At 38.7% G+C, this 12,240-nt stretch overlaps 1 protein-coding gene across 4 annotated transcripts in view; it reads left to right on the forward strand.

Annotated features, from left to right (window-relative positions):
• The window catches only part of RAPGEF6 (Rap guanine nucleotide exchange factor 6), a 141,144-nt gene that overhangs the window by 33,295 nt on the left and 95,609 nt on the right, over window positions 1–12,240 (forward strand). For all 4 annotated transcript variants that reach the window (XM_026063114.1, XM_026063117.1, XM_026063116.1 and 1 more), the window contains exon 5: window positions 9,252–9,321. In XM_026063114.1, coding sequence (XP_025918899.1) covers window positions 9,252–9,321 — 70 coding nt within the window. The remainder of the gene's footprint in view (window positions 1–9,251; window positions 9,322–12,240) is intronic.

Raw genomic sequence — 12,240 nt, forward strand, 5'->3', positions numbered from 1 at the left:
AATGAAAAGCGATGTGGTTCCTGGGGTTTACTGTTCACTTATGTAGTGAGATCATGTGAAAAGGAAGTTAAACACCCTTCTCTTCTGGATAACCAAATTCTTCTCTGACTATGTTTTCATTATAGTGGGGGAGGGAAAACTCATATGTGAGAGGAGTTTCAATGTGCTGAATATTTGGAGGAGAAATGCGCACACCTACAATTAGATAAACTAAATTTATTGGTAATTAGTGAAGAGTTAAGGTGTGCCAAAGGATGCTGAAATTCTTTGAACCTTTCTGTTTTTCACCCTTACTTCTGACTTGGACCTCCTGTGCTTCTCCCCCTCGCATTCGCTGCCCCCAGGACTCTTGCATCGTGCTCGCGTGTGCAGAGGGAGAGGTGCCGCTCGGACAAGTGAGCAGGGGGTGGAAGAACACAGCCAGCTTTCCACTTTGTTCCAGTTATGTTCTTGTATTGTTGAACGTCAATTTGTAATTTAAAATAAAACGCTATTTTAGTGTCCCATAGTCATGTGATACACTTAGGTTACTTTTCCTGGTCTGAATACTTCATGTCATGCTTCTTCAGTTGAGGGAGCTGCACAGTCACCAGTCCTTTACAGGCTATTTTTGCATGAAATGGTGCCTTGGATAATGCAGTAGTATTCTTTCATAATTGTAATTAGGAGCATTTTAATTACATTTAAAGTAGTACTTAATGTTCTGCATTATTCCTTATCCCCAACCAAGTTTCTGATTGTATGAGTCATTGTCAAAGGAGGTTTAAATCAGCATCTGTAGGAAAACATAGCATTGCCTTCATTCTTGTTGCCTTAGATATTACAGAACTATTGTTTTGACAGAATTTTACACAAAAACATGATTTTATGTTTTTTTTTTTTCTTTTATTTAAGCAGTAACAGTGGAAATGACCTACAGTATAACATTAGGTGTAAATCATCTTTGAAATACAACATTTATAGCCTTTCTTGAAAAGTTTCTATTCAAAGTTGATAACATAATGAAAATAATTGCCTGAAATGATTGCTTTTTAAAAGTTATTATAATTATTTATTTATTTATTACAAAACCTCTTATTGCTTTTTGATATTTCTCTATGCTTTCATGATTTAGAAAATAACACTTGATCCCTTTAAGCAATATGAGTTACTGTAATGGAAGAAAATTGTATGAGTTTAAAATAGGCTGTGAAGGACACTCCATTCAAAGAATTCATCTTTGAGTGATAGAGCTTGATGCCATGCTCTGTGCGCCTAATGAACACGTGATGTTTTACTTGTTCATTATTAGTGTAATAAACTTTATGAAAGACTACTGTGTTCAGAGTACTGATGTATCTGTGCTTTTTTTTGTTTCCATAGAGAAAAGGGGAGGATAGATGTAGGGAATTAAAGTCATACTTGAAACTATTCCAAGATTGCCAAGGGGAGCAGGGACGTTCCTTCAGCCAGCTGCAGTTGGGGTAGGCTTGCTAGCTTGCTTTCTGTCCGGACGCTGGCATCAGTCAAAGCTTAGTTATGTGATTTGTTGAATGTGTGGTATAAGTGCGTCAACACACAAGCAAAGGTGAGAGAGGTTAGTGATGGGTGTCATCTGCACAAAAATGATGTAGGAGGCTGATGATGGTCTTGAGTCATCCCAGGAAGAAAGTGGATGAGAACCAAACTAGAATCTTTAATGTGAGGAAGATTGTAAGTACCAAGGGTGCGAATTCAGGCTTTGATCTGGAGATAGCCTAGTGCTTTGAAATGGTCAAGAGCCAAATTTGAAGTAACTCATTCTGGAAGAACTGGGTAAACAGAGACATTTTCTAAGACAGCTAATAGTTAGCAAGTGGATTCCAGCTTGAAACTCAATCCTTGCGTATACTTCATTAAACTGTTTATATATATTTGTGTATGTGTATGCTGAAAGAAACAAGGTATTAGTGTTTTTTGGTTAAAGTGGAAGCTGTTTTCCTGCACAATAGGGGATTTAAGTCTCCTTTTCTTGCGAAATTGTCGTTTTTATCTATTTGGCTTTAATTCTAAAGATTCTTTCAAAATTCAGGATTGTATTGTCAACTAACTGCCTAGCAACTATTGTTTAATAATTATATGGGAAACTGCTGTTACAGCTGGTTATTAGTGAGATGCTTTCAGTTTCTATAAGTAAGACTAAGAGGTGATGGGTTATTGGCTGTTTCCTGGTACCTTCTCACAATATCTGTCCTTTTCTTACCTGCCCTAGCAGTTACCTTGACAGATACGAGACTTTAGACAACTGTAAACTTGACCTTGTTAAGACATTGCTTAAGCTCTCCCTCTCTTGTATGCCTTGTTTCATCCATTACCCAACATACAGCAGTTTCAGAATCAGAGCTCGGGAAAACCTTCCTTTTGTACTGGGGGGTGTGTGTGTGTGTGTGTGTATTTTAAAGTAAAACGTTCTATAGATTCCAACCTGACAGAGGTGCAGTCCCACTGAAGCATAAGAATGTGGGTGGTCATTGCTTTTTCCTCACCTTCCTTACAGGTATTTGAATGAGTTGGGGCATAAGTTATGACTGCTTATGCTTGAGAAGGGTTTTCTGTTGAACTTAAATGAAGTAGTAAGCAAGCTGCAATTCAGAAATTGGCTTAAAAATTGAAGGAGCAAGACTTGCATTCAGGTAGGATAATGTTGAGTCTTATCTAGTCAATATTTTGACACTGGTGAGGAAAACCCTGGAAAATTTTTAAGGTAAGCAGCAGATGAGTAAGTAATATCTGGTACAATGATGATACAACCTTGATTAGCCTATTGTCTGGATTTACCAATAGATTTGGTATAGTAGGAAAAGAATATACTTCTAATGTGAAAGTGATGACCATAACAAAAGAACAGGAATGGACGGTTTTGTGTAAAGAAAACCATTTCAGGAAGTTAGAGGTTTTTTTGTGTTAACCTTGCTTGTTAATCAAGATAATTCATGTGAACAGGATATTTGAAGGAGATTACTCACAGCAAGATTAGCCCTAGGAAATATATCAAGGGCCTGGAGAAACTTCTGAAGCCAATTATGTGGCTGACAGCCTCCTGCAGATGTGAGAATTGAACCTTGACGGGAAAAATACAAAGTCTTGAAACATTCAAGATGTTGTTTTATTGAAAACAAACGCTTCCCTTTTCCTATCCCCTCCAAGAAATTCACGAACAGCCCTTCCAAAATCTTGCAAGTGGAGAAAACTGGAATTACTCTCCCACTCAGGAGTGAGTGCATTTGTTGGCTAAAAGTGTTGTGGTTTTTTTTTTTTTTTTGGCCAGAAACTTGTTAACTAAAAAAGGGGTTGTTTTGGAAACACGATTGTTCAAGGATGTCTGGCAGGAAAAAAAGGAAGATAAAACGGACAGTGATTTTTAATGACATGGAGAAATGGATAGGACTGGCAGTTAATAGGGCCACAAGCAGTGAGTAGATAGCTCTGGAGAGGTCTGACTTACTGTGCTGTGACCTCCTGAAACGAGGCGTGGTGACACTGATGGTGTCTGAGAAACTCTGATCTGCCTCGTGAAGCATTTAGCATTGCTGCGGAGTCAGGTGATGCGAGTGCCTGGACTGACGGTCTGATCTGTGTTGTGGTGTCTTCCGTGTGGGTTATAAAAATGTCGGTGGCTTGACTGGCCATGCTTTTCTGTCTTCTCGGGTAAAATTAGAAGACTGAAATTCTTGGTTCAAGACAATTGTCATAATAAGAACAACTCCATTTTGCATTTTAAACAGTGGCTTGGGTTGAAATTACTTTAGCTTATTTTATATTAATATTTGTGGATAACAATCTTTTAATATATTGTGTAATTCACTGTGACTGTTGATAGTGTTTCAGTCTATTCTGTGTGACAACGGGAAGCGCAGAAAATCCTGTACATTCACAGGACTATCAGTGTTGGTAAATAAGAATACAAGATTAGAGACTTGCAATTTGCACAATTTAAATTTCCTGTATTTTAGAAATCTTAAAATTTTCATGTATTTAATTTAGTGTTTTCAAATATATTTATATCTTGATCTGGTTTTAGATGATATATTCAGTTCTACTTCAGTATTACTTTTTTTTCTGAAAACGCTCCTGAATTTGTGCAGTTCAGTGAAAAAGGAAGTGGGAAGCTCAGAGCTATTCCGTTCCCAGCCTCTGAGAATGAAAGCTATACCGACATTTCCTGCCACTGATCTTCTCTTCCAATTTAACTTTCTTAAATGCTGCTTTCTGCCTAGATTGTACCTGCTGTATCCAAGCTTTCTCCCAGAGTTGCTTAGTTTGCACTTTCTTTTCCTTCACATCCTGATCGCAGTCTCTGCTGTGTGAGAGCCCCCTGATAGCTGTAGTGTGGAATATATTCATTTTCTCCATCGGGCTCCAAGGTTTAGATAAATATGCATGTTTAGATCAATATGCATGCTTTGTCCACTGTTGGCATACACTGAATTTTTGACAGACCTGCAGTTGCCGCTAAGGTTCAGAATTGTGATGCTCATTAAACAGTTGTAACTTAAATCTCTTAAGTTTTTGACTGTTGCAAAGGTTTTGGGAAAGAAACTACATCAATGTGTGTTCATTTACACTTGAAAGCTCTTTGCAACTAACTGTCCTAGAATTATTTTTCTGCTTTCAAAAAGACAGCTTAAGGCTTATGTCCCTGTGCTCGTCAAGACTAGATAGGTTTTCTACTCACCATTAGATAAGAAGAGATGATAATTCAATGCATCTGTAGTTCTGGATGGATGAGCTGCTGTTTCTCTGAAAACTTCTGTAAGTGGTTGCTGTAAATTTAGCATTGCCTGATATCCAGTGAGTAAAATAAAACTAAAATACAAGTTGATAATGCTACTAATGAATGTATTTTGTAAAATTAATTCATTCATATATGTGGTTGCTTATATTGAAATTCTTCAGGCAATGCTAATACTATGAAGGAAATATGCAGTGAGAATCGAGGAACGTGGCTGAGAAAAGGCAGGGTACCAGTGGCAGAGTGCATGGCCTGGTTTGCTGAAGTTCAGGGCTTCTTACCAGAAGTACTACTGTTGATTTTTAAAAACTAGGAAGGTATTACAAACTAAGAGCAGCACGCGGTGCATCTTTTTGGACATGGAATAATGTTCCAAGAAAGCCAAAAGAGTAAGTAGTGAGGAAAGAAGCCTGTGTTTAGATAGACCTGTCACAACTACATGATCAAATAGTCTTGTCCACAGCCCTCCCTTAGCAATTTCCTTTTGTCTGTTTGTAGTTTCATGTAAGAGCTGTCCTTTGGCGCTCTTATAGAACGCAGGGGATACTGTTCGGGCCACAGAAGTAGGTTTTTATTAACTAAATGGAAAAAGCATGAGATGTGAAATTGGAAGCCAAAGGTATTGTGCACTTTGTCTACATCTAAAGTGTAATTTTATTAAGGCTAAGTCGCATGGCCTAGAATAAAGTTGCACAGCTTCACAGAAAATGGTAGGTAAGATGCAGACTACCTCAAAGTAGCATCTTTTTCAGCGGAAAAAGTAATTATGATAGATATCTTGAGTCTGCAGGCTGCAAATAATGTAGCATGTATGCAGCCTCCAGCTTCAGCCCCAATTAAAACTTTCAGCAAGCTTAAGAGAAACTTGCTAAATTTTACTGTTTTTGAGAACTAATGCAAAAATTGTTTTGATGACTCAGCATTAAATGGAATTGGTGTTTTACATTCAGCCTTAAATCTTGTGGTTTTGGGATTCCCTTGAACACTTTTCTGATGGAGTTAAGCATTCTGATATTTTATAATTAAATTACTCTGAAATGCTCAGGACTTATAGTGTATAGTATCTTGAAAAACCTGCCACCTGCATTTGCTAGCTTTCAAAAATAACACGCGTATGAAGAAAAACCACTTTGACCTTTAACCCTAGCTCATCTGTTGAATTATCCATTAAAAGTGAAGTATTTAGATCCTTATTTGTCACTCCATTTTTTCCTTTGGAAGGGATACAAGAGAGGAGGTTTGACTCTGAAATTTTTGATTTAGTCATGCAACTTTCCCCATCTAGTTGCAGTGTTTTGCAAACAGTGCGTGTGGGGCTCTGCAGTGGTTGGAAATGCAGTGGGAAACGCTAATCTTCCAGTGCTTCATATCCCTGCAAGGCTTCCAACCTAGCAGAACGCAGCCTCTCGTTCTGGGTGCTCGCAGAAGGTCAGGTTAGAGATTTCGCAGCAACCCAGTTTCTCAGGTGATTGTAGAGCTGAGAAAAATCTGGAAAAATTAAGACCTCCATGCGGATGCCCAGAAGCAGGGTTCCCCCACCCCACTTTGTTATTCCCTGGCTAATGGCAAGGATATTAAGCTTAAATTGCTTTATTTTAGACTGTTTAAGTTGGTGTTTAATAATACAAGTGGCTGTTCCAAGACATTCATAATATGCTTGTATAGGATATTTGGTGCTAACTTGAAAAGGTGGTGGGGGGTCTGGGTCTTACCCTGGATCCGAGAACGGCTGCGTTGCAGTAGATGTCCTGGATGTGCACGGGAACGGCTCTTTTGTGTAAGAGGCACTCTTTGAGGAGAATAAAAATGAAATGCTTTTCAGACGAAGGTTGAGCTCTGACTTGTGGAAAAAAACCACTTTGTTGTTAGGTTCTTAAATAACTAAAAGAACACTTGCGTTTCATATGCAGCTTGTATCTTGCAGGGCAGAGTGTGCACTTCTGCGGGAAATGCTTTTGCATTTGAGAAATCCGTCCAGGTTACTGGCTGAGATGATTGAACATATAGGGTCACTGCGTTCTCTGCAACGGCGAAAAGTACAGTTCGTCCTCATCTTTGTGATTTTTTTGAAAGTGGTTTGACAGGCAAACAGGCATTTTGAGAGGCAAAAGTATATTCGTAAAAACAAAATAGTTGCAGAAAATTACAAGCCCTTAGTTTGTTACGCTGATGCACTGGTATATCAGTGTCCTACCCCAGTCCTGCACCTAATCCAGTGCAGGGTACCACTGCAGGTAGTTTTCCGTGATTGTTGATAAGCTCTTGGCAATATTGATGCCAATTTACACAGCCAATATAATTTTATGATTTTGTAGTTCCTGGACAACAGAGAAGAAATTTTTAAAGTGCCTGACATGTCTTCATTGGAGGATTTGATGCACCAAATAGCTGAAAATACTCTTTCAAGATGTAACAGAATATCGTAGATTTTGCCGGCTACATAGTGTTCAAGCAATTAACATGGTCTTCAGTCTTAATCTCCATCTGTGTTTATAGGCTCAGAGTTCCTCAGGACAAGCTCTGTGTGTGTGGTTTTCTTTCCCCCTCCCCCCCCCCTTTTTTTTCCTCCAATCTTTGAAGTATCTATTATGTTTTGAGAATTGCATATGAGAAATAGTCAATAATGAAAAACTTCAACTCACTGGTATTAACAAATTTCAGTGTTAATATGGTTGCCATTCCTTAAACTCGTAATTCTTGAAATTCCAGATGTGTTTCAGGACCAAATACCTAAGAAATTTAACAGCTAAAAATTAAGCATTTTTGAATATTTGTGTATAGAAAACTGTAAATGTTTGTGTACACTCCATTTTGAAGAAATTATGATGTCCAAAATATGTTATGTTATTTTGGAGGATTTTGAAGGCAGCTTACTCTATAAAAGCAAGGTTTGCTGTAACAGTTCCTGTGCCTTATTATAAAAGTTGTAAAGCTTTTCTTGTGAAATTTAAGGTTATGTTAGAATGCCAGCACTTTGGGGAGTGGGCATGAGTTTGAAAGCTGCAGTGTTCTCAAATATCAAAGGCTCTATCCAGAGAGTAATTCTGGTCAATGAAGTTGTCTCAGTTAAGTCAAGCCTTTATGTAACTGCTTGCAGGTTTAAGATGTTAAGGTCCCGGTTCTAGTCTTGAATGGTTGTATCTGTATTAGCGAGTCATGCAGTGGAAAAGGAGCATGTGTACAAGGTGAAACAGTTGATACTAATAACCACATTACGTGTAGTTCTGGGATTTTACTCTTCAGTAGCTCTAGTCTGATCCCATGGCCTGAACGCCCATTGGTGGCTGATGTATGATATGATGCTGGTTTAACTTGCATTCCTTTCTCATATGATGTGTTTGCTTAAGCATTTTTAAATACAAATAACAGTGAATCTGGAGGAAAACAAGGTTTCTTACAAATGAGGCATACATAAATCAAGGAAAAACAAAGCCGCCTTTGATATGTGGAAGGCATTTTTCCTGTGAGAGTTGCAAGCCAGTGACTGAGTGTCTGCAAATTAATGGTGCAGATGTAATAGATGGATATTAAGTGACAGGCACACATAATAAAATTATAAAATTAAAAATGCAATCAGGTTTACAGTACTGACTTTTCTGGGCTTCAGAGTGAGAAACTGTAGAATAATTGTCAAATTTAAGACCCGCTAAAAATAAGTTTGATTAAATATCTACAGCAAGCAAAGTTTTTAGTTTTTAAGTCTATTCTAAATACTGAAGACTGTGATGCCTGGATCACATGCTGTACGGAAAAAGCATGAAAGAAGACTTGGCAATCAATTGCTTAGTGCAAGTTCTTTTAGGTGTTTTTAGGTGTCCTGAAGGTAGTAACTTTTTGAAGTGAATCAGCTGAAGCACATCTGATTGACTTTAGCCTCTCTCCCTCTCATTTTGTTGCTCTTTGTAATATATTCTGTAGAGGATTTTTTTTTTTTCATATTTTTAAACAGAACTCATCGTGATGATATGGTCATAGTGACAGTACAAGAACCAACATATAGACAGAAGTCACAAGTTTAAGGCTAAATTTTAGAGAAGAGTTTGCTGGGAGAATGAAGGGTGGATGTGGAGTTAAGGGACCTCTGATAAAAACGCTGTGTACAAAGTAGTAGTTTCGAGTTCTTGAAATTTCTGTCTATTTGTTTTTACAAAGCCTGTATAATGCCTAATTAACACTTATTAATGTGTTCTTGTCAACAGTGAAATCCATTGTGAATGTTTTTGAATATCTGCAAATAATGATTTTGCAGAAGAATATCCTTTATTTTTAGGCTTTCTATAACAGGCTGTGATAAGAGGTGCAGAGTAAATTAAAAATCATAATGGTACTATATTGTTAGAATTTTTAATACAATAGCTTTTATTAGTTTCTCTCTTTTTTTTGGAGAGAAGGTGTAGATATTGTAATATGCACTGTTGTCAATTATTTGTATTACTGAAAAGGTAAAATTAGACTGTTTGTCTCATTCTCTTTGTGTGTTTTTTCTTCTATCCCACTCTAGTTTTGGAAAGCAGTCTGGAGGAAAACGGGGATGCGAATGTATCATACTGGAGCCTTCAGAAATGATTGTGGTAAGACAGATTTTTCAAATGTATTTAAATCTATCACAGGTTCCAGCAGATTCTGTGTGTCTTGTAGCAGAAAGCTTATTGTGAAGTATTTTATAAAAACTGCAGCAAAACTGCCTTGACTTCAATTATACTGAGACCTACTTTCGTAACAGCAATAGTTATGTAAATTTAATCTAGGTGGGTAATGATGATGAGGACGATTGTGTCATTCTTTCTAAAATTATGTTTACTTCTCGAGTTTCAGAAGCGTACCAGCTACGGCTGACTGAAGTATTCCTGAGTCAGGCAACAGTAGTGTGCCACCTCGAATACTTACACACGCGCACGCACCCCGTGTCACTGTTTTCTGCTAGCTGTGCCGGCAGGGCTGGGTCTGGTGGGAAGGGCACTCTTAGCTTTTGCAGTTCCACCTAGCGTGAAGGCTTTTAGGTGAGAGAAGTTTCCTTCTACTTTAAAGGAAATTCTATGGGAAACTTCTTTGGGAAATGCTTTAGAATACTTGTTAATATTGCCAAGTTCATCTGTGCTTACAGATTATAATTCGGTTCTCCCTAGATCAATGTACATATACTATCAGCAGCTGGAATACTAGAATTGCTTTTTCCATAGTGCATGCCTATGTTGTCTTGTGTGCGACTGGTCATACTTGTGACTCGGGAAGGTCTCTATCAACTTGGACCTTATATGCTGCTGCTGACAGAGCTGGAACAAAAATGTTCATTGTACTGAGAAGCAGCATGTCTGTGAAGTAGGCTTAGATGTCCAAACTGCTATTGATTTAGCTTCCTTATATCTAGATATGGTATTATTAAAACTAATGTTTGATGGTGTCTCTTACTCATTGAGTATGTGAGTATTCCGCTTCTGTGAGAAATTAATTCGGTTCTCCCAGTACGCTGACAGCAGTGGACATCACAGATGTCGGGTGTTCGGTACATTTGCAGTCCTGCGCGCCTGCCTTTCTGTGCAGTGTCAGTCTGATTCTGCTCATTGGCTTTGATAGCATCAGTAATATTCTTTGCTGCAGCAGATAGTTTTAAGCTACAGTCTGCCATGTTGTGAAGCTAATACCATAAAATCAAAGTTGTACCTTAGGCATATCATATTCTGTAGCGTTTTGTTAGTCCACCCCGGCTGTTCACCCCATTTTAAACTAGGCGTAGCAAATGGATTTGGGCAGCATGCTGCAATAGCTATCATACCATGAGGGACCACTTACTTGCCTATCGGGGAGGTCTCTTACCTGTGTTGTCATGAGCTGATTTTTGACAGTTACGTATTTAAGTAGAAATAGACCTAGCTGCTGCCTTCAGCGCCTGCTTGAGAGCTTTGAGACTATATTGTAGTTGATGCTAGCTCCTGTGAAGTAGACAGCTATGGGACTTGAGTACTCTCTGCTAATGCAGACATGGCCTTTAACAAGCAGTGCTGCCTAATAGGGGCAGATTCAGAGAGTGAAACTGTTGGTACTGAGGATCCCCTGTCCATGTCCCTTTTGTTTCAGGACATTTTGCCTTAGACTAGTCTAGTCTAGCCCTGTGTATTGAAAACCTGTTAATGTCTGGGAGCATGGTAACTGTGCTTCTGAAGTGTATCTTCCAGCTTGATTTTGTCCAAAGGGGAATCCAGTTTGTACTCTCGGAGACTGCTCTGCAGTGTGAATCATAGCATTGCAGGTCGAGAAAATCAAGAGATTTGCTTCAAATGCACACTCCAAACTAAACCGCTAATATAGATGCAGTCAGAGGTGATGAACAAACAGCTGAAATGTTTATGACAGTTACCTAGGATTTCTTTTCAAACAGTTCACTGCATTTTGAAACACTTTGGCTTCACTGAGAATGGTGCAACTATTGATTTCAGTGCAACAGACTTGTTTTTAAGCCTTTGCAGAGTGCTTGGCGTCTTTCCTGTTTGCAGGTTCCTGGAACACTTCTGTTTTTCCTGCCCACCATTTTTCTTTCATGGCATGAAGCTTTCCTTGGGCTTCCTGCCTAGCTATGGTAAGCAGCTTTTTGGCTGTCAATCTTGTGTGTGCAGCTCTTATTCAAGCATTTTGTAATACAGTTATGGGGTTAAGAGTGATTTGATTGGAGCTGTAATTTTCATCAAACCTGACAACAAGGGTGGTGACCTATTGGAAGGGCTTTGTCTGCAAGGCCTGGATTTTAGACAGAGAAACAAAAACCAGCCTCACAATCATGTTTCACTTGATTTGATATTTTCTTTTCCTTGCTCTGCATTAGTCCAGATATTTCAGGTATAATCTTTTTCCCCGAGAGCTGAAGTAAGGAGTTTTCTAGGTCTTTCCATTATATTTCACTTTAAAAAAGTGGGGATCTCTCCTGATTTCAGTTATTTGTAGTGACATGGAGGAAACTAATATTCTGAAGTGGCTGTCATGAAGCTAGTCAAATAGAGAAGCAGGCTTTAAAGACCTGAAAACCTAGTGAAAGCTTCTGTCCAGAGACATGAAAGAGTGCTACTAGCCTTCTGGTCAAAGTCCCTTCAGGGTCACGCGCACCGAAATCTCCAGCTGGCGTTGAACCGAACGTACCTAGAGGAAGGAGTCTGCTGAGGGGCGCAGCTCATTTGCGCGGGTTGCGAAGCTTTTGCTCCTGCGAGCGCCGGATTACAAGAACGCTGTCCCATACATTGGGGTGATTGTTAAATTTAAATTAGATTTTATGGAATTACTTTATAAATACTTCCCCTTTTCTCAGTTTACAAAATGTGGAAGTATCACATTTCTGTCAGAATCTTGTTGAATGGGCGACTGGTTAGTTTACACCAATCAAATGTATGTTAGGTGTTGCATAATGCTAGTGGAAGTGAACTTTGCATAGAGAGCTCACAGTCCAATTCAGGTATTACATCGTGAAATGGATGCAATTGTGAAAAGGCAGATTTTTATAAAAT

Source organism: Apteryx rowi, unplaced genomic scaffold (assembly GCF_003343035.1).
Source record: "Apteryx rowi isolate R43461 unplaced genomic scaffold, aptRow1 scaffold_2, whole genome shotgun sequence".
NCBI classification, from domain to species: Eukaryota; Metazoa; Chordata; class Aves; order Apterygiformes; family Apterygidae; genus Apteryx; species Apteryx rowi.